Source organism: Haliotis rubra, unplaced genomic scaffold, assembly GCF_003918875.1.
Source record: "Haliotis rubra isolate DU_JTF1 unplaced genomic scaffold, ASM391887v1 Scf6, whole genome shotgun sequence".
In the NCBI taxonomy this organism is placed as follows: Eukaryota; Metazoa; Mollusca; class Gastropoda; order Lepetellida; family Haliotidae; genus Haliotis; species Haliotis rubra.
Genome location: NW_025767301.1, coordinates 1,967,377 through 1,990,704, shown reverse-complemented (window position 1 = coordinate 1,990,704; position 23,328 = coordinate 1,967,377). Strand labels below are relative to the sequence as shown.

Below are 23,328 nucleotides of genomic sequence, written 5' to 3'. Positions count from 1 at the left end.
TCACTTGGTGAACATCACTCAGTCATAGTTTCAAACTGAAATGAAAGTATGCCATACTTCGCTTACTTCCTACACCATCTCACCTAATTAAGAAATTAACCAAAAGAAAATTAAAAATAAATTCCAAATTATCCCTGAAATGAAAAGAATTCACAAGTTATAAGCTGTGTGAAATATGACCCTTCATACTCACGAACACTCTTATAAAAATACCATCACTATCCATGCTAATTCTGTTAGTTATTCAAAGCATGAAGTAGACATGTACGATTCAAAGACAGCTTCTATTTCTAAGCCGCTGAAACCTCCTGGGAGGTGATCACACCTTTCCGGGGACACATAGCTCCAGAATTAGATCCTCCAATATTTATAGCAGCATGTTCCCTTGAAACTATAGCTGTTTAAATGGGCACTGCACAACTGTTGTTCTGCTTGCCTCCAGGTGCGATCGTCTTCTTTCAGATGCTGCAATTCATAAGGAAATGCTGTCTACATTCCCACAAACTAGGTTGAATGAGGCGCCTGGTCCCTCCATCAGCCTCATCCCATTACAGTTACAATCATCATCTCCATGTTGTCAATGCATTCCTACAAATACATTCCAGTTGTGCACTCAAAATAACTCTCATTCATTTCATGCAATCAGCAAATGAGACTGCTTTTCATACAGGCCCTTCGAGGTTTCGTGAACAGTCAGAATGAGAATAATGAATTGCCTCCGAAAATGTTTTGCGTAAAGTTTAAAAATGAAATTTTCAAATTTGATTTTGAAAGTAACATTCTTCCTAAGACCTACATCACTGGCTTTTGGACACCAGTCGACATTGTGAGGCAGAAATAAAATGTGAGATCTTCCATCCCACATATAAAGCAACCCCCTTTCTCAGCTCCATGATTTCAGGTAAGAAATACTTGCCTTATACGCATCTATATACAGTACATGTATAAATTTGTGTTTCAAGGTTTAACTTGAGTTAAAACAAAACAATTACTCTGGCAATCAACAGCTATTTTTGAAATATATCCATAAGTTGCACTACAGGTAATGTTCTTGACAAAAGAACAGATAACCCTGCACCATATACATATTGCTTCTAAGCATCTTATCCATACATAGACCATGATTCAACCTGAAGGGACCCAAAAATATTCCCTGTCTACAATTTTTAGCATGCTTGATAAATAAAAAACATATTTGATTTAATTTATTATGATTTGGACATTGTTTAGTTTCTTACAATATTTTCTTCTGTGTCTCACAATAAACTCCAGTCTCTGTGTCTCATGATAGTGTCTAAAACAAAATGCCCTGTGTCTCTTACAGTAGTCTAATATGTCTCAAAACAGTGTCTCAAACATCTCATTGAAGGAAACATGTCTATAACTCTAGTCTGTGACTAATCTTCAGTCACTGGTGCAAAATTACTTTTCACTTTTTAATGACATGGAACATTCCATGTCTATAAAATAACTTCAAAACTCTAGATCTATTTGATGTCCTAAAAGCTCAAACAAAAGGACAACTACCGTATATTCTCTCTGACAAATACATTCCATTTCCCAGAAATGACTGTGAGTGGTATTAAGAAGAAGTGTAACAAAACACCCTATTTTGTGTTCTTATCTCAATATATCCTAGAAACTTCCACTCCAATGGCTTGAATCAAAACACATCTAAAGATGTTCAAGGCATTCCATCCCAGAAATAAATGCATGGCTGCACCATTTGAAAACATGCTACAATGCTAAATATACTTGAAATTACCATCCCTACCTCCAGGGATTAAAGAGCATATTTTCAAAGAGCTTCTTTACTTGGCAAGTAAAACTTTCACCTAAAACTATTATTGTAGTGAAAAAACAGGCCCTTGTAGGTTTCCTCTATGATAATACACGTACACATTCCAGAAATAATCTTACTTTTTCCTGAGAACAATCTTAACATTTCAGCCAACCTTCTCCCAGCCATCTTGTCTTTCTATCCCTTCTGCCTGGCCAGAGACATTCCCTGCATCTCTCAGCCATATGGCGGAGAGTATTTTTATAATAGATACACCACAGGGAAACTTAATGACATGAAAAAGTCAAGATTAGGCTAAACTTAGCTGCCTACTCAATAGCTTCCATGTCAAACATAAGCACACAGTAATGCTTTGTGATTGTCTCCACAGTGGTAGGAGATTCCACTGATTTACGCTAAAGCATTCTTACACAGAAAGTCACAGTGGGTGTAGTTAACATTTATTTGTTGTTAAATGCAGTTAGCAATTGCTAGTGAGTGGGTTTGGTTTTAAACCACTTTTTGCAATATTCCAGCATTATTCACAGTAGTGGACACCAGAGATGGGCTTCACACATTGCATCCTTGTGAGGAATCGAACCCGGTTCTTCGGTGTGGCGAGTGAATGCCTTAACCACTAGGCTACCCAACCTCCCCTTTAGCAATAGTCCAGCTACACGACAGTGTCCTCAAAATAATTTGAAATGGACAATCCACTTATTGCTATTGAGAACAACAATCCATGCTTTCAATCATGGCATGGCATTAGCCCAGACTAATGCTCAGTCTCGGATATAATTTTGACAAAAACAAATAATTCGATTTAAATTGAAAAGGAGCCCCAGTGAGATGAAACTGAAGGAACTAGACTTACTTCATTTAAGGCTTCAGCTGGCCACATGGTCTAGCCTTGTTCCAAGTCACCACTGATGTTAAGTCCATGGATGTGCAGTAATTTTGTTCTCACAATAGTCAAGTGAGATTTGTATCTGAGGCACACCTTAGTGCTATTCTCTTCATAATCTAAGAATTATGATTTAAACAAATAATAATTTCTTCCAACATCGAGGGAGGATTTAACATAGAGTTGTTGTGTTACTGAATTATCGTGACGATGGTCAGTATGAAGTAATTATTTGATTAACATCCATTTGTTTCCTGAGAAGTAAGAGTGGACTTTTTAAACTTTAATTACAAGAAATAATAAGAATGGAGGAACATCAAACAAATTTAGTGTACAACTGGGTACGGAAACAGAGTTTATGGTAAGAATTGGCTTCCGGGAGCCGAAAATTTGTTTGGGCCATTATGCTCACTGACATGCTTGATGGCGTGTAATCGTATATTGACAATACGGATCACTCTTAACTTGTTGTTTTCCTGCCTGGTGCTCAGAATTAACAGAATAAAACATTGGTCAGTCAGTCAGTATAATACATCTGACTGAGGTATCCATGTTCAACTGCTCAGTGCACCAGCACTAAAAACCTAGCTTATTACTGTAGACTAGTACAAGCAGCCACACATGTGTGCATGCACTTACCTATATAACAGCAGCAATCTTAAACATGATATATCACCCCATATCGCCTCACCCACCGAAATATTTTGCAACAAGGTTGAGTCAGTCATTTAAAAATCAAGACAACAATGACAAAAATAACAAAGGATGCAAGATGGGCGGAGAGTCTGCATGTATATCAACAACGTACATCGGAGATGACACCAGGCGGATGTGGAAGCACGGAGATGACACGTCGCGGATGTAGATGCGGGTGAAGCAGGAAGCTCCTCCAAGCAGACGGAGATCGCTCACCGATTGTGAGGTGCACATTTCACGCTTTTATCATCACCACAATTACCTACTGCATCTTCATCCATCACCATGTTTTATGGCGTCTGTACAGCTGTATTAGGGGCTCTTGCATCACATCTCACGGCTTTTACATAGGAAGCAAGAAATTGGTCCCATGTGCAATCTGGTAATACTGATTCCTCACAACTGCTGAATGTGCAAGTGTCATGTTCTGATTACTTTGAATAATCTAAATCAAATTTGAACAGAATGGGCATATTTTCAATTTTGAATTTGACATTTCTTTAAAGAATTGGTTAAAGAAATGTCTGGAAGAATTTACACAGGATGATGTATGGCTGAGAAAGTGACAAAATCATGAATATCAAGGTGAAGTCAGGTGAAATTAGGATGAACTTTGTATTCAAGTTTTCTGCATTTTACAATGTTCATGTGGTGTGTGGCTGCTGGTAGTAACTCAGAAAAATGTTAGTTTTAAAGAGCTAGCCACTCAATTTAGCATACATACCCACCTCAGACACAGTGTACTGACTCTGAATTTAACAGTCCTTGTTTCATCCAATTAATGCCGACCACCATACAGGATGAGTGAGTCAAGTTTTATGCTGTTTTTATTAATATTTCAGCAATATTACGGTGAGGGACCTTGACACATTGTACTCATGGGGAATCAAACCCGGGTCTCAGTGTGATGAGCGAATGCCTAAACCACTAGGCTTCACCCCCCACCCCACCCCACCCCCGGATGAAAACATGCATTCCATCTTTAAATGTATTTTGATATAACAAGGCTGGGATTTGAACCTCCAACCTTCCACGTTCCTGGCAAACACTCTATCCACTAGGCCACAGCACCAGTCAAGAATATCAGGAACATGACAACACATGCCAAGACACCTTCTAACATCTTTACGCTCCATGCTGAAGATATTAATGTAATAACAACATACCATGCAAACCTAATTTTGTCCGTTGAACCTAATTTCTTGTAATTATTTCCACAGCTTGTACTGCACCAGGTGAGAGTCACACTAGCTATTTCCATTAGCCATTAATCAAAATTAATCCAAAGATCATCCGAGCTGTCACTGGAATGATGTGTTGTACACTTTGATGTACAGTTAATTGGCCTGTCTGGACCTACTGATGGAAAGTCAGAATAATTCATATGATCTATATTAACTGAATGTTGAAGGCAGTCAGTGAAGAGATAACAACCATCTGGCTCTTGGTGATAACCATAGCATGTCTGTGGTCAGGGAAGGACCGACAGTTGTCATCGGTGTGTGCACAAAGTCATGAAGTAGCATCTTGCTGAGATCATTATGATTGTTACAATGGATGGACTGTAACATCTGATTTCACGTTTAAACACAAGTTCAGTACTGACAATATCCACCTTGACACCAGACCAACACTGACAGTATCCACCAAGACACCAGACCAACACTGACAGTATCCACCTTGACACCAGACCAACACTGACAGCATCCACCTTGACACCAGACCAACACTGACAGTATCCACCTTGACACCAGACCAACACTGACAGCAGTCCACCTTGACACCAGACCAACACTGACAGTATCCACCTTGACACCAGACCAACACTGACAGTATCCACCTTGACACCAGACCAACACTGACAGTATCCATATTGACACCAGACCAACAGTGACAGCATCCACCTTGACACCAGACCAACGGTGACAGCATCCACCTTGACACCAGACCAACACTGACAGTATCCACCTTGACACCAGACCAACACTGACAGCATCCACCTTGACACCAGACCAACACTGACAGTATCCACCTTGACACCAGACCAACACTGACAGTATCCACCTTGACACCAGACCAACACTGACAGTATCCACCTTGACACCAGACCAACACTGACAGTATCCACCTTGACACCAGACCAACACTGACAGTATCCACCTTGACACCAGACCAACACTGACAGTATCCACCTTGACACCAGACCAACACTGACAGTATCCACCTTGACACCAGACCAACACTGACAGTATCCACCTTGACACCAGACCAACACTGACAGTATCCATCTTGACACCAGACCAACACTGACAGTATCCATCTTGACACCAGACCAACACTGACAGCATCCACCTTGACACCAGACCAACACTGACAGTATCCACCTTGACACCAGACCAACACTGACAGCATCCACCTTGACACCAGACCAACACTGACAGTATCCACCTTGACACCAGACCAACACCACCTTGGACACTCCAGACCAACAGCATCCACCTTGACACCAGACCAACACTGACAGCATCCACCTTGACACCAGACCAACACTGACAGTATCCACCTTGATGCCAGACCAACACCGACAGCATCCACCTTGACACCAGACCAACAGTGACACCATCCACCTTGACACCAGACCAACAGTGACAGCATCCACCTTGACACCAGACCAACACTGACAGTATCCACCTTGACACCAGACCAACACTGACAGTATCCACCTTGACACCAGACCAACACTGACAGTATCCACCTTGACACCAGACCAACAGTGACAGCATCCACCTTGACACCAGACCAACACTGACAGTATCCATATTGACACCAGACCAACAGTGACAGTATCCACCTTGACACCAGACCAACACCGACACTATCCACCTTGACACCTAGATGGATCAGCATATAAAGAAATGACAGATCTGACACACTACAGACAAACGAGAACCACAGCAACCCTCAAATACCTGGCCCTTTTAATATCTATTCTACAGGTAAAAAAAGAAACAAATGACAGCATGACGTCTGTCTCCAGGCGGAGATCAATCCCTATACAATATACATTCAGGTTTCTTTTTGTTTGTTTTTCTGCAAACAAAAACACAGCTGTTTCACATTAAACAGCAGAGCGTCAAATATAATACAGCTCATCTGGGGCCTGAGAACAGCTTCATCACACTAATCAAACGTTACACTGCTATTCCCATGACAATGAGTGATGGGGACAATAACAGGCGCTATATATACCATATATTATCATGTAACATCACCATCTATTCCTGGGGAGTCTACTGCATGCCATAGAAAGTAAAGATACTCATCTCTTTCTTCTACAGTTCAATCATATACCATTCAAAAGAAGTTAGGGACCACCCAATACTTTTATATTTTCATAGCTTATTAGATGTCCCAGGTATATTAACTATGGCAATCTGAATGAATCTCTTTCTCTAAAATGACTTTAACAAATCAGTTCTTCACATCAAGACATTTGAGGAGTGCCCATCCACTTTGATATAGAAAATTTATAAAAAGAAGCTTAATTTTGAAACCAAATGTTGAAAATAAACAAGCATTGTCACGAAGGTGACATAATCCCCCGCCTCAAATTATCATATCAAACTTATAAAGTAATGAAAGTTTAAGATGAAGTTAAATGTCAACTAAAACATGACCAGTCAACCTCTCTTGATATCTTGCTCTTTAGTTGTTCAAACACACACATATTTTGAAGACTGACTTTGACCTTGGCATGAATGTCATAGTGTATGAAATATGCAAAAATAGTACTAAAGAAATTGCTTATTGAAACCATTCAAGGGAAGTCTTGAAAGTCTATGAAGAAAATCCAGTGAACTGTTCTTGAAATATCTTGCTGACAATTCAGGTTAACATGCTGAAATCTTCAAAGTGTCGTCGTGACCCTGAAAATTATGTGAAGGTCACCAAAATTGACTGGGCCCTGGGCCTTCCCTTGATGAAGCTTGGTGTCAAGTATGAAGAAACTCCAGTGAATATTTTGAGCGATATCTTGCTGACTATCTTAACATGCAATTTAACATCCTGAAATCTTCAAAGTGTCTCTGTGACCTTGAAAATTAAGTGAAGGTCACCAAAATCGACTGGGCCCTGCACCTTCCGTGGATAAAGCTTGGTGTTAAATATGAAGAAAATCCAGGGAACGGTTCTTGAGATAGCCTAACATGCAGATTTACATGGTGAAATCTTCAAAGTGTTGCCATGACCTTGAAAATTATGTGAAGGTTACCAAAATCGACTGGGCCCTGCATCTTCCCTAGATAAAGCTGGGTATTGAATATTGAAATGAATGTCAAGGTCACCAAACCTGACTTGGACCTTTCTTATACTGTGATGAACCTAGGTACCAAATATGAAAAGAATCTAGTGAACGGTTCTTAAGATATTCCAATTCGTACGGACGGACGGAGCCTAATACTACATCCTTTGCTTAAACACGCCATGAAAATAAGTTTCATAGTACTTTAAAAAGTCAGGCTTTTTACTGAAGTCTGTCATCCATTACAGAACACAAGTTTACAAAAGAACATTAAAACGTGTTGCTAGGAAGTGAAAACATCAAAAACTTTCTGACATTATTTATAGGTTTTACAAATTTCTAAGGCTAAACAGCACCCAATCATATATTGTTCCTTTCAATTAACGTAATTGCTCATGCTGTTGATCATTTGATTATTTACAGACCACTGCCATATAGCTGGAATATTGCTGAGTGTGGCATAAAACCTCAACTCACTCACTCACTCAAGCCCAATTACCTCACTCACAGCTCTGTTGACATTAACATACTGGGACTGAAGAGAAGATGTTCAGTTTATGTTATTTATTGGTCTCATCAAAGATTCACTAAAAAAGGGCCCTTCCTTTACATTATCATTGGCCAATATACTCTCGGGTCTTCTCAGTCCTACCACAAACTGGTTTGTAAGCATATGGCACCTGCAGGAAAACACTGCAAGGCATAACCAACCACACTTCTAACTGTACTTAAAGACAGGACTCTGTTCTACAAAGCTTTAATACCAAGAAAATGGTAACTCCCATACTTTACCACAGACTTTGACAACTGTAGCAATGTGTGTGTTGGGCTCAAATCTAATGGTAAGTGATAATTCAAGGAAGGTCAATATGTATGTTATTAATGTCCTTTATTCAATAATCAGTGTTTAGAGATAGGGACTTGTGAATTTTTTGTAAGGTCTGATGGTTTTAATGACTCCAGGTTTGTATGAGCTACAGTTGGAAATACTGAAAGAGCTGGAATACAAATAAAATCTGCATACAAACCACCCTCACTCATTCAGTGTGCCGGTCTACCTTTCTCCAAGCCAGTGAGATTACCCTGTATCAGCATATCAGCATACAGAGAAGATACAGACCTCCAACAAACTGACAAGTTAACAAGACCTTAATACTGCCACCTGCTAGAATATTGTGATAACCATCATCCAAAATCTGACGCCGAGATGCCACATTTATGCATTATCTGTCATCTCCAAACCCATCTTTAGATAGAACAGCGTTTACAGGCATCACAGACCCCCCCCAAAAAACTCAAGCTAACATATTTAATTACTTTGCAATACGACTTGGTCAATTCACAAGAAACACAACCATACCCATCTCTGCCAATGAAGAGTTCATTAATCATTCATCATCAACCTTGACCAAGTCACAGTAACTTTCACTTCTGTGCACCAGGATCAAACACCCTATCCATAACAGCCAATCAAACACTTGAAATATACACAGTGTCGCAGTTGTCTATTTCCTATTACAGAGCAGGGCATCTGCTACTCACATTGTTACGCACAGCGAGGAGAAATCAATATCGTCCTTGTTCCATCTTGGCACCCAAAGTATTCGCGAAACAAACATCCCAAGTGAAATAAGATCAAAGATAGTGTATACTTGTCATGTGCACAAAATGGATATCTGACTGATGTGCGCTTATTAATCTAAAAGGATGGTTCCAGTTTCACAGCGTGGCAATATACCAATATCCCGCAATTCCTCAAGGCGTTATTGGACAAGCAAACTTTGTCAAACTGTAAAGTAGATTGTAAATGCTTTCTAAATCCTGGATCAGGATTTTATGCTCCGAGGCTATGTGCGTCAGTGGTGGTGGTTACAGAAGCATGATATTGTCATTACAGGCTGGTGTCGTCAATATCAGCACAACAGACACTCGGTGATATTTACAACTGGCTTGCACATGCTCATTGCTGAATTGTCGGCTTGGATCCAGAAACAATATAATGCACACTGATTGGGTGAATGATTGAGAGAGCGAATGCGCATGAGTGAGTGAGTGAGTGAGTGGTCACGTAGTCACAAATCAGTTGAAGTTAAGCAACGTCAAGCGTGGGGAGTCCTTGGATGGGTGACCGTGTTTGGCAGCTTGACTCCTGAGTGAGTGAGTGAGTGAGTTAATATTTAACGTCACATCAGCAATATTTCAGCCATATCCTGACGATTGACTCCTGAGAGTTTCTAGGACTTCAGTCCTGCTCCACAATGAAGGACATGTGATACATGTGGTCTCACCTTAGGCAAGTGAGTTTGTTCAAAATTGCCTCTGTTCACCCAGCAGAAAATGGGTACCCGGTGAGATAAATCATGACTATTAACCTTCTAGCATCTCACATGCAGCTTGGGTTATCATTCCATTCCTAAATTACATGGAACAGAGTGAGTATGTTTTATGCTCTCTCAGCATTATTTCAGCAACATAGCAATATGAAAACATATTGTGGTTGTGGTGGTGGTGGGTGGGAAAAGGTGAGTGGCGCTCCAAGAATGGGAACTACAGATAATACTAGAACTTAGATGACGGAACACTTTAACCCCTTGGCTTACCATCCACATGTATAACCTATGAATATATTTATAAGAAACAAACATGAGAAGCCCAGAGCAACTGTTGTATCATTCCTTCTGACCATGTTATAATATCTTCCTCTTCATATCCACATCAATAATCTGGAGATACAATAATTTGAAATACTGAACAATAGTCAAAAGTTTCATTTTTATGTACCATGTGCCCACCCTAAGGCCACAATGAATTAATTGGATTTCCAGATTAAAAAATAACTGTTCAAGATCTTGGCAATAGTTGCTCCCTATTGGTTAACATGGCGATACACTCCATGTTGTGGTTCTATCAAGTACACACACATATTATTTTTTAATAAGATAATTCTAGATCTGAGACTTAATGGTAGTCTAATGTAGCAATGTACTTCGTTTTTATTTTATTTTGTACTGTTAAATAATAGAGATATGGGCAGGATAAAAAATCAAATGATAATATTATAGCTTATGAAAACTTAATGATGACAATTTTTCATCTGTTCCACATGTACTATTGTCCTTGAGTAGTATATCCAGGACTGTATATCAAAATACCAAACTGTTATTTGTCTCCGTTTCCTCCCCCAGATCCCTCCGACCTTTCAACAGCACTGGCACCAGTCACACTGCTACACACACACTACCAATATGTATTTACTAATCACATGACTGACGTCCCAACAAGCTAATGACGACATGGGGAGTCCGTGGACTGGTTGAACAACCACGGTAACCAATCTACAATGTCGGTGATAGATGGCTTCTTACTGAGCTCCACTCCTGTGTCCTATAGAACGGAATAATTCATTGCACTGTACCCTGAGTAAAGGTTATTGGTTCTCCTCCTTTCATAAAACTAGACATGTCATCATGTTCTAATTAAAAGAAGTTAAAGGACACCTGATACTTTCATATAAGTACAGTTTATCTGTCATGCTGCCTGATTCTGTGATATTAATGTATTAAATTTGTCTTGCCATGGTTACCTATAGTAGTTGGAACGAATTACATGTTCCTTAACTTCTTTTGAGCAGTATATGTTGATGTATTGGTAAATTATTATACTAAATAAAACATTCACTGATACCAACACATTTATATTTGTAAGGATTAATGATAAAACATACACAATGAAATGACAGGCCTTTCAAGTCTAAAAAAGGGTGAGGTGAGGTTTAATGTTGCGGTTAAGCTTATTGTTCGTTTATGGCAATACTCACGTACATGAATATGGCTGCATGTACACATCCAGATTTACACCAGATTTACAGTGCTAATCATACCTTACCACAATTTAACATGAATTGTACCATTGAGACACTGACCCCGAACTGACTGACTGACTGAGTTTAGTTTTACGCCACTTTTAGCAATATTCCAGCAATATCATGGCGGGGGACACCAGAAATGGGCTTCACTCATTGTACCCATGTGGGGATTCGAACCCGGGTATTTGGCGTGACGAGCCAACGCTTTAACCACTAGACTACCCCACCGCCCCGACCCCGAACTGACCAGTCCTAGTCGTATCATCCATCAGCAGAGCATCAGGCACGGTAACAACAAGTACCATTTTTAAACATATTTGGTAAGACCAACTTGAGGATCGATGCATACTTACAGGGATTACTTCAAGGGACATGCCCACAATGTAAGTTAATTTCTGAGAAAGGACCATAGAGATCAAGTATTGCTGTTCATTACACATGTGTGTAAGTTTCTTGTTCTAAAGCCCTCAATTATTTGATAAACATGATGAAGTTGATAAAAAGATGTTTAATCTAACACTGGAATGAATTAAAGTTACCCTGTTTGAGAGCAATATATTTCAGTTTCTGACAAATAGACCACATCTATCAGTAGACACTTCAACTTTCATAAAAAAAAAAAAAATTTAAAGAAAGAAAATTCACCCCCAAAACAATTGCAAGGAACCAACATGCCTGATACATGTCCTGACAGAATCTTAGTTCTGTTGAGACCCCTGACATTCAGACAACAAACATTTTCACACTACATGCCCAAACCGATTAAAAAAACAGATTACTGAGAAGCAATATGCCTGTTAAAGAGTTAGCACCTTCCCAATTACACTATAGATTGAGTAAGAGAGACCAGGGTGTTTGCATGGAGTACGCGTGAGGCAGAGTGTGGAGTGTTTTATGTCTGATTGAGCAACATTCCAGCACTGTGAGCCATGGGACACATAGACTCGGCATCACAATTCCAATGAGGGTATTGAACCAGCTTGTTCCGCGACCAGTTAACACTCAAACCACTTGACTACCCTGCACTGCATCACGTAATGCACAGGAGGCTGCATCAGTAAGCATGTGACACATTTCAAACAACATTATAACTATGTGTTAAATTGTGTGTGTTAAAATGTTTACATGAAACCAAGCAGTATTCATGTTGACTGTGTTGACTGCAGTTTACAACAACAATCACCAAAATCTTCATGGAATACAATTCATGGGGAACACCAGAAATGGGCTTCAAGCATGGTACCCATATGGGGAATCGAACACAGGTCTTTGGCATGACTAATGAATGCTTTAACCACTAGGCTACCATACCGCCCTTTAAATGTATGCATGAAAACAAATGCTAAGCCTGTTTGAATTAAATCATAACATGCTGAAGAACTTGTGTAAACAAATTCATAACCTCATTTCATGTTTTGCAGCTTTGCAAATTTACTTCAACCTTCTGCTTAATCACATTTACAGAATTCTTTTACGTGAGTGTCAGCGCATGATACTGAGTTTCCAATCTGCTACTTTTTACAGTGAAATTTATTACAATAATCAAAGAATGATCTCTGTACTAATATCATGTAGGAATTCCAGTCCAAGATATCATTGTACACAAACTAATATACAACAAATGATACTGCTATCGGAATACACCGTGACAACATGCTGCAAAGAGTTATCTCCCCCTTCATCTCAATAATCCATAAACTTTTGAAAGTCATAAATCGTCAGTGGCATGTTCCAATTGATCTTCAGTGATATTAACAAACTTACCTGGTGTCCAAGATTCTCTCGTATCCGAGTTGCTTGTTGCTGAAAACGGAGCAAGGATCCCTCTAAAAGTTGACATCGTGACTGCCAATTAGAGTTTTCACTGGTGGTAGATCCTGAGTGTGGACTATCCGAGTCTGGACAAACTGACTCTGGACTAATAGACTCAAGGACAACAGATTCTGGACTGGCAACCTCAGACTTGGGCGAGCAGACGGACTCCGGCCGGACAGACTGTGTGCAGACGCCACTTTCTTCTCTCTCCATCCCACAGTAAAGGGATCAGTGTAGCTACAGTCTCAGCTGCAAGTAGAAAACACACATCTTCTACCACTACATTATAAATGATAGCAGATCAACAGTTGGCTAGCTTCCCTCCCTGCCAGCTAGCAACTAGCGTACAAGCAAGTACGCTTCATGAGACTGCTTCACTGTCCATCAATGAGTAAAAATCAATGCCTCCTCGAATTGTAGGAGTTATGACAGGCACAGCATCATCATCTATATCTGTGGCCAGGCCGAATACCAAGAAGAGAAATTTGATTTGGGTGTGATGACTTAAGCCTTTTAGATAATCCCAGGATATAATTGCAGTCAACAAAAGCTTACCATGCTTAACAGGACCATGATAAATTATATGAAAGAAGCTGGTGTGTTTTATGAACAGTATGCATGATCATATGTGATCGCAGTGTGATTACATTGGTTCTAAGTTGATAAGTTCGTGACTGATTTCAAAACATGGCTCTGATCTCAAGGACATAAATACAACAGAAATTGGAAATGATAAACCTATGCCATGACAAATTGAAAACTTTATGAAAACATCAACATATTTGCACAACAGACAACAAAAATTACAAATTAATTTCCATAAATATTAGAAATTGCTGCTAAACGCAGTGTTGATTGTACAAGTATGTCATAAGCATGCATAGATGAAAGCAGAGTCGTTTGGCTGATTTGAACTATCATAATCAAATGGCCAACCAAAATCACTTAACTGTGTCCTTTTTCCAAAGTATGTCAAACTTTATCATATACAAACACTGTTCAATATGTTTAAGAAACCAACGCATCCTTGTAATACCTGTCAGTTATTATCTGTCATTAATCCAAGTAGAACCTAAATCCTATCTTTCCTGTCTTGAACATGTTGAATGCCTTCCAGACCTTCCGAATAACGTATCTGTAACAGTACAGCTAGTAATGTAATTATTTCATTTCAAATTCCACAGAACAACTTTCTGCCACTTCTTATCTCTCCCAACACAGGTTACAACACAAAATTGACAAAAGTACAAGCCTGGCATAGACTGTGGAATATCCTGTTGATTCCCAGATAGCCTAACCTCAAAAGAATTTCTTTTCCAGCAGAGACAGGAACACAGGATTATAAACATGTAAGTGGGTAATAGTGGACAGTGAAAACTACCTGCAGCGAATGTGAAAAGAAGTGATAAGAAAGATGTCAATTACAGGTCATGCATCATCGTCAATTACACAAAAACTACTTCCCTAACAAAAATACACAAGGCCCATCAACACTGCACAAAACCCTTCTACAAGCACCACTCTGTTTCAACTACCTCGTAAGGGTTGAGTCAGGCCACACGCATAATTCACGGCCCGGAGGGGCTAATTACAAGCAATCCTAACCACGAAAGCCATTTGTGGATTATCCGAGACTAATTTGCATCACCTAGTATAAGAATGCGACCAAATACCAACACAGATCCAGATCGAACATGCTCCGGCTGACAAAAAGCAGGCAGACTCCTTTGCCAATTTCATGGAGGTCGGTCAATGAATGTGTTCTTTTACCTTACAGTAGATCAACTCTCGTATCCATCTCGTCCCCCTTTTCCTTCGTTTTACATACACAGCCAGAAATCCATAAGCCTGTCAGATCACACATATAGAAGAAAATGCAAGCACAGCAAAACTGGGAATGCCCACATAGATTTCATTGTTTGGACGTACTGTCATAGAAACAAGCTGGAATATGTCACATATTTCATAGAAATAAATGCATTGTGGAACATTTTAAAGAATTCCAGATTGTATATCTATGGCTGGATCTGATATAAGTCCAATCCTGTGTAATATAGGACCATAAGAGCTCGTCTGTAGGTAATACTCAATATATCACATGTATACAGCAATTTCCTGTAGTATTGAATTATGGACCAGATATTAGGCAGACAGGTGAACAGACAGCTGTGGGCCGGGATACGTATGATGGATGGACCTGGATGGGAAGTCAAACTTTCCTGAGCTCAAAGATAAGAAAGCTACTTGCTGTGAGAGTAAGATAAACAAGCCCTGTCCTTAGTCTATGCGATTTATCAAATATTGTCTAAACATTAAAATCGAAATATGTCATAAAGGTTTTTAACGCATACTTCAACACATGCCATTCATCAAATGCTCTGTAAACATGTTAAACATGAAAGTTAAACACTGATGTAAATATCAGACTTACATTATGTCAACACAGAAACGTAAGATTGATGAGGTTTCCTAAATGAATGACTGTTTGTTTTAGATTGGTTCATTTACTTTACAAAGTTGCCAATTTCTAACATGTTATTTCTAAATAATAAAAAGGCAATCAGGCATGTTTTAAGTCTTCAGTGTTTTAACACAAGCGGATATATGCTTTCAGTTCACTTGCTAGTTAAATTTAGAATTTCCAAAATGAAATTTACTAAAAAATTCAAAATTCATGGTGCGATTCAAAACAGAATACAATTCATGTTTCTAGTTACTCATGATAAAGAAATGACTTCAACAGTTTTGAATTTGTGGAAGGATACACTAAAAAAAACCAATGTGAACACAGTACTCCATACACATATTGATGATGATAATAAATATATTATTATAATATATAAATATCAATAATAGCTTCACGTTTGATCAACACACAAAGATGTAGAAAATCAACACACAAAGATGTAGAAACAATACAAAGTAGTTGATAATGTTCTGCATCACTAATGCAACACAAGCCCTGCCCATAATATTATTAGCCAATCAGCAAACAGTAGTTCGTTAGAGTTTGTGACCTATTTGTTTTCGGTTTATGTACACTTAAACATTGAACATTGCTTGGTTAGACATTTAATGGCCACAGAATCACTTGCAATTTATTTTGTATCTAAATTTGTATATACTACCCATCAAAAGTTTAGACTCACTTAAAGCACTCACTATATTTTATGCATATATGTGTGGTTACATCGAAGATGAATTTCTCCACTAACTTTTGGGAACCAACTGCAAACTTTATGCAGATGAATTGCATGAGGATCAAGCATTAAATTGCTAAAAAGCAGGTGCAAATATTGTGCATGTGAACAGCTGTGTTGTGGTGTAAAATTTTGTTTAGGATTCACCAATTTTCACTCAGTTTCATCATTTTTTGAACCCATGACAATAATCTTTTCAATGGTACGAATTTGTTTTACAATACATCAATTCATGTGTAAACAGTACCTTTAAACAGCATGGAAAATTTTGCTAAATCTAGTTTAGAAGAGTTGACTTAAGTAAGTGGCTACATTTAAATTAGTGAGTCTAAACTTTTGATGGGGAGTATGCAATGAAAGATGAGATTTTCTGAAATACAAGTCCCATGCCCCGAGTCAGTTTAACACTCATTGTAAAGAACTTGCATCCATCCCCATCATTACTGTGCAGACTTGTGGCCCTTTCTCATGCCAAGACACTGCGATCATGTGTTTGAGCACCAGGATTGTTTTGAATATAATCACTGGTTTGTCTGCCCCAAAGAAGTAAACACGTAAGGTCAGCACCTTCGATGGCTCTCCTCTAATGTTTCCTTACCACATGCTAGAACCATTTTTGTTTAGCATTCAAAATGTGGTGTAATCACTTTTAGAAGGTTTTGATCAATGACCTTGACCTTCAGAGAAGGTCCCTCAAAACCTCACCACTTCAATGCCCAACATTTTCAACAATTTGCCAAGGTTTCTTGGATAGCTTTCCTTGCGGTTCCGGCGAAAGCTCTACTTCAATGATTTCCTAATCCATGTACATGGTGCACCTGACTTAAACTCTGCTGTACATGCAAGCAGATCTGAGAGGATCAATTTGGGACAAAAGGTTCCAGTCTCTGATACCATGCTGTACAAAAAATTCAATTTTCAACAAGGAAGTCAAATTTTTTCTTCACGGAGAAAGATCAGTAGAGAAATCTGAGATTGCCAGTGACATGCCCATATCATGGAATCGGTGCCATGAAGTAAAAAGCTTTCTATTTCCTCACTGTGTGATCAGCTGATTGGCACATCACTGCTTGTCCACAGTAACTTCAGTGCCGGGTTTCGCTCTGTCACTAATGAAATCTGTCACTGCCTGACACAATCCCTGATGTGTCTCATCTTGTCATTTTGTTATTTTTTAATCTTAGGATTAAATTCTAGATGTAAACATTTTCGCCAATCTTCTTAAATTCATCACTGCCGAGCCAGTTTGTACACAATGTTCACAACAATGCTTGCAAATTCGATGGATGTTTTCATAATTTCAATGCTCGTGATAACAAAGTGATGTAAATGTCAAGTGTAAATATCACATATCGCTACGAACACAGCTACCTGAACGTTATTGCTTCTATAACCACAATGGCTGCCCCCATCAATACTGAGTCATTTGGCTCTACATGGGGTTAATGCAACTCTGGAAAATGATTTAGTATCAAACTGAACAACAGCTTCTGTGTTGACGTACAGCTCTTGTAAATGATTAGATATTTCCAACACAATAGCTAAATTTTATAAAAATATTAAATCATGTTATAATACATCAATAACCATATTTTGATGACATCTATATTGGACAGAGTTAAAAGAGTGAGTATGGTTTTACACTGCTTTTAGCAATATTAAAACAATATCACAGTGGGGAGTCAGAAATGGGCTTCACGTACTGTACCCATGTGGGAAACAGAACCTGGGTCTTCTGCACGACAAGTGAACACTTTAACCACTAGGCTACCCCATCACCCAGAGTGAGTGAGTGAGTTTGGTTTTACGCCGCTTTAAGCAATTTTCCAGCAATATCACGGCGGGGGACACCAGAAATGGGCTTCACGTACTATACCCATGTGGGGAACAGAACCTGGGTCTTCTGCACGACGAGTGAACACTTTAACCACTAGGCTACCCCATCACCTAGAGCTAAAATAGACACATAAATGTCTTCACAGGTTATGTATATGCAATCAGTGGTATTGACTCAGGATATCCCGCTAGATTGGTTGTTATATAATGGGATGGTTTCTTTCCCGGATAAAGCCAATGGATACAAGTCAGCAGATCTCCACCTAATCTAGTGCAATTCGGAAATGGACCTTGGCCTTATTCTCCACTTTTTGTTCACTGCCACTGGACAGATTTGTTCAATAGGTTCTTTAAAAAAATAGACAAATACAGCAACATGAGACAGTTAAAACACACATTACCAATTAATGTGACAGTCAGTGAGATGGTTATCGAATGGATAAACAAAACAAACCATTTCACTAAAATTTTCTCTTCTTTGCCATTATTAAAGTGCTTTTTATGCAAATCTTAGGCAGATATTGATGTTTACATTACTGTCTCACAGATATCCAAGTTATCTTGTGGTCAGGCCAGTACGCATCTGAAGTTCACGTCTGCAGCTAAATCTGGACAGTGACAGTACCACAGTCTGTAGTTAACACGTGACAATACAATCAGTTACAACAGCTACCAATATATATAGAAAGGAATAATGAAAATTCTCACACGTGGATACATACACACATATTCTCTTCAGATCAATTATTAAAACTGACTGGACTGAGTGTACATCTGCCTCATTTGCCTACATAACAAGATTGATGATGATAAAATGATGCAGTTCAGTATTTTCAAAATACCAAATCATCAAAAGGCACCAGTTTATCTCCATACAGATGTGAATAGCATGTTTAAAAAGACTTCTTTTGGAGACAGTTTTGAAGTCTGCTCAGAAAATGGTAGACAGATGGGCAGACACACAAAAAGACATACAAGCATTACATACTTTGATAAATGACATCAGTGGGACTGATAAATATTTTGTAAGGGGCAATCTAATAGATATCTCAAACTGGGAATACGTACATTGTATTCAGCTTACCATTTATTACTGCTGATTTAGAAGCCAAATTCCATGTTACTGAAAAATACCAATTAATTTTTGGTTGTTGCACTGTGCTATTTTTAGTACAAATCAAACATGTTGCCATTTCTATAACTGTCTGGAAATTTTAACACTGGTACCAAATGAGATTCTGCGCATCAATAACACATACAAATCTCAAAACACATAGTGATAAGCTCCTGATTCCTATCTTATTGGGGTGACTTGGCCTTGTTTCAAAGCATCATTCTTCGACATCATGCTACAAATTAAAAATTGTCAGGAATGTCAACAAGTTCCCTGTCAAGCCATCAAGATCTGAAGTCAGAAGTTACGACATATTCTGTGGCAGTATACTGCAGCTTTACATTAAGTGACAGCGATGTAATTGAGGCAACTTGTACAATTTTGAGTTGTGTTGTGACCTTGACTGAGAGTGACCTCCCTTAGTTTAAGTTCAAACTTCCTCCCTGTGCTTGACACCCTTGTTGCCCATCCTGACAGACTTGATTTCGAAATGGTTCAAGGCAGCATGATTGAGAAGGCAGCATATATGACAGGGAGATGAGGGCAATTCAAAGCCTTTCTTCTATGACCAGACTTGTGTCTTATCTACTTGCCCAGTGCAGACGAGATACCAATGGGGAAACACTGACTCTTGTGCCTGCTTTTAACCTTGGATTCAAGAATAGACTACACATATTACTCAAGACACTCAACTGTGACCTGGACATTTGTGACTTGTGTAAGAGGATCTGATATACATTGCTGTTGTTGTCAGCCACTTGTTTTAGTGCACAAGGGCTTACACTGCTTTTAGCAAAATTCTGGAAATAGTATAGCAGCAGACCCCAGAAATGAGCTTCACACTTTGTACCCCAATGGGGAATTGAACCAGCATCTTTGGCATGATGAGTGAATGCTTTAACCACTTGGCTATGCCACCGACCGAGACATTTTTTTTACCAATTGTATTGCCTTGTATGACTGTAAACCGAATTGTCTGTGTTTAAATATAATTTGTGGATTGTTCATTGATCTTGTGTGGTTTTATACTGCTTTTACAAACTAATTCTGTATGTAGCAATTTCTGGGTTAACCGTTGCATTTCAACATGTAACAATGTGTCAATGTGTATGGATAACTCCCCATGTAAGCAATATAACGGTGGGGTGTGTGGATAACTCCCCATGTAAGCATAGAACGGCGGGGTGTATGGGTAACTCACCATAATGTCTGCATGGACAAATGGTTGGAGAAGTTAATATACAATCCTTTATCATGTCCTGTAGATCTTCACATTGGAGTCTTTGTCATGTGGAATCATAGTGAGTGAGTGAGTCTGGACCAGACAATCCAGTGATCAACAGCATGAGCATCGATGTACGCAATGGGAAACCGATGACATGTGTCAACCAAGTCAGCCAGCCTGTTACTCACCACTTATGACAAGCATGGGTTACTGAAGATGAATTCTATCACGGATCTTCATGGGTTAAACCATCCTAGTGATGAAATGGTTAAGGAACATTGCTATTGAAGCAGATTGATTATACCATCTTTTTTAAATAACATATTTCCTGTATGATGCCACACTTAGCAATGTTCCAGATATAATGGCAGTGATCTGTAAATACTCAATTTGGACCATACAATCCAGTGATTGACATCATGAACATTGCTCTACGAAAGTGGGATGTGATGACCTGCATCAACCAAGTCTGGACCACACGATCCAGTGATTGACATCATGAGCATTGCTCTACCAAACTGGGATGTGATGACCTGCATCAACCAAGTCTGGACCATACAATCCAGTGATTGACATCGTGAGCATTGCTCTACCAAACTGGGATGTGAAGACCTGCATCAACCATGTCTGGACCATACAATCCAGTGATTGACATCATGGGCATTGCTCTACCAAACTGGGATGTGATGACCTGCATCAACCAAGTCTGGACCATACAATCCAGTGATTGAAATCATGAGCATTGCTCGACCAAACTGGGATCTGATGACCTGCATCAACCAAGTCGGCAAGTCTGACCATCCGGGCCTGTTTGTCAACTCTTACAAGCATGGGTGGCTGAAGACTAATTCTAACCCAGATCTTTACAGGGCTGACACTGAATGCAAAGCAGTATCTGAGACAATAAGTACAGCTAGCCTTCAGATAATTCAGGTAATAAATGTGCCCAGCCTGCCAAGGGAGAACAGTGATCTCACTGCTGGATCTTTATCTTGTATATTAAAAGGCAAAAGAAAGGCAAAGAGTACCATGAATAATACTGTTACCCACAAAACTGTATAACACAAACAAGAAATGTTTTTGGTATAAATTTGTTATGGACTTTTTAAATAAAACAACCTACAATGTATAAAATACAATGTGAAAACATCACTGCTACATATCATAAACATGTAATTTTTGGAGTAAAATTGATATTTTATACTTATCCTGACTCATGCTCTTTTTGCTTGTCTTCTTCTTCTTGCGAACATAGTGGAACACTTGTATCTCCCTAATTGAAGCTCCCTTCAATTTAAAATCACTAATTAGTATTCACCACGAGTTACCTCCTTTTCACAAGCTGGAGCAGCGAGGCCTACCTCTACCCATGTGCCTCACTCTCTCCTCATATACTGAGCCCAACATTTGAATTTACAGGAAATCCAAAGTGTTATTTGGGGAGGATGGGAGGGCTGACCTCATGAGTCAGGATAAGTATAAAATATCAATTTTACTCCAAAAATTACATATTTTCCTTATCCTGACTCATGCTCTTTTTGCTTGTAGCATCCCTCGGAGCGGAGGTGGGAATATCTAATACTTTGGATTTTTAATAATTAGTGATTTGAACTGTGATGATTGTAATAACCCTATGGGAACTTCATAAAGGCACTGAATTGATGAATTCCTGCTGCTAACTTATCAGCTGCCATATAAAAGGTTATTACCATGTACTTATTATGATAAAGTATATATAACATTAATACAATGCTTAAGACTAATAGACTTAAGCTTGTTAATATCTTAGTATAAACTCCTTAGAGTTTGTTAGCTAAAATACTTTAAGATATAACATAGTACTAAGCTTAAGATATGATTAAACTTAAGCTAATTATATAATAGCAAACTCTTTAGAGTTTGTTAGTTAATATACTTATATGATATAGATATAATGCTGAGTTTAAGATATGAATAAGCTTTAGCTACATATATAATAGCAAAAACTCTGTAGAGTTTGTTAGCTAATATATTTTTATATTATGAGTATAGTACTGTGCTTAAGCTATAATTAACTTAAGCTACATATATAATAGCCAAACTCTGTAGAGTTTGTTAGCTAATATATTTTTATAATATGAGTATAGTACTGTGCTTAAGCTATAATTAACTTAAGCTACATATATAATAGCCAAACTCTGTAGAGTTTGTTAGCTAATATATATTTATAATATTAGTATAATTACTGAGCTTAAGATATAATTAACTTAAGCTACATATATATAGCAAAACTCTGTAGGGTTTTGTTAGCTAATATATTTTTTACAATATGAGTATAGTAGTGTGCTTAAGATATAATTAACTTAAGCTACATATATAATAGCAAAACTCCGTAGAGTTTGTTAGCTAATATATTTTACAATATGAGTATAGTAGTGTGCTTAAGATATAATGAACTTAAGCTACATATATAATAGCAGAACTCCATGAGAGTTTGTTAGCTAATATATTTTACAATATGAGTATAGTATTGTGCTTAAGATATTATTAACTTAAGCTACATATATAATAGCCAAAAACTCTGTAGAGTTTATTAGCTAATATGTTTATAGTG

General features: G+C 38.5%; 1 protein-coding gene across 1 annotated transcript in view; it reads right to left on the bottom strand.

Moving 5' to 3' along the window:
• The window catches only part of LOC124255260 (pleckstrin homology domain-containing family H member 1-like), a 211,795-nt gene that overhangs the window by 156,559 nt on the left and 31,908 nt on the right, over positions 1-23,328 (bottom strand). The window contains 1 exon segment of the mRNA XM_046689120.1: positions 13,310-13,609. Coding sequence (XP_046545076.1) covers positions 13,310-13,573 — 264 coding nt within the window. The 5' untranslated portion in view covers positions 13,574-13,609.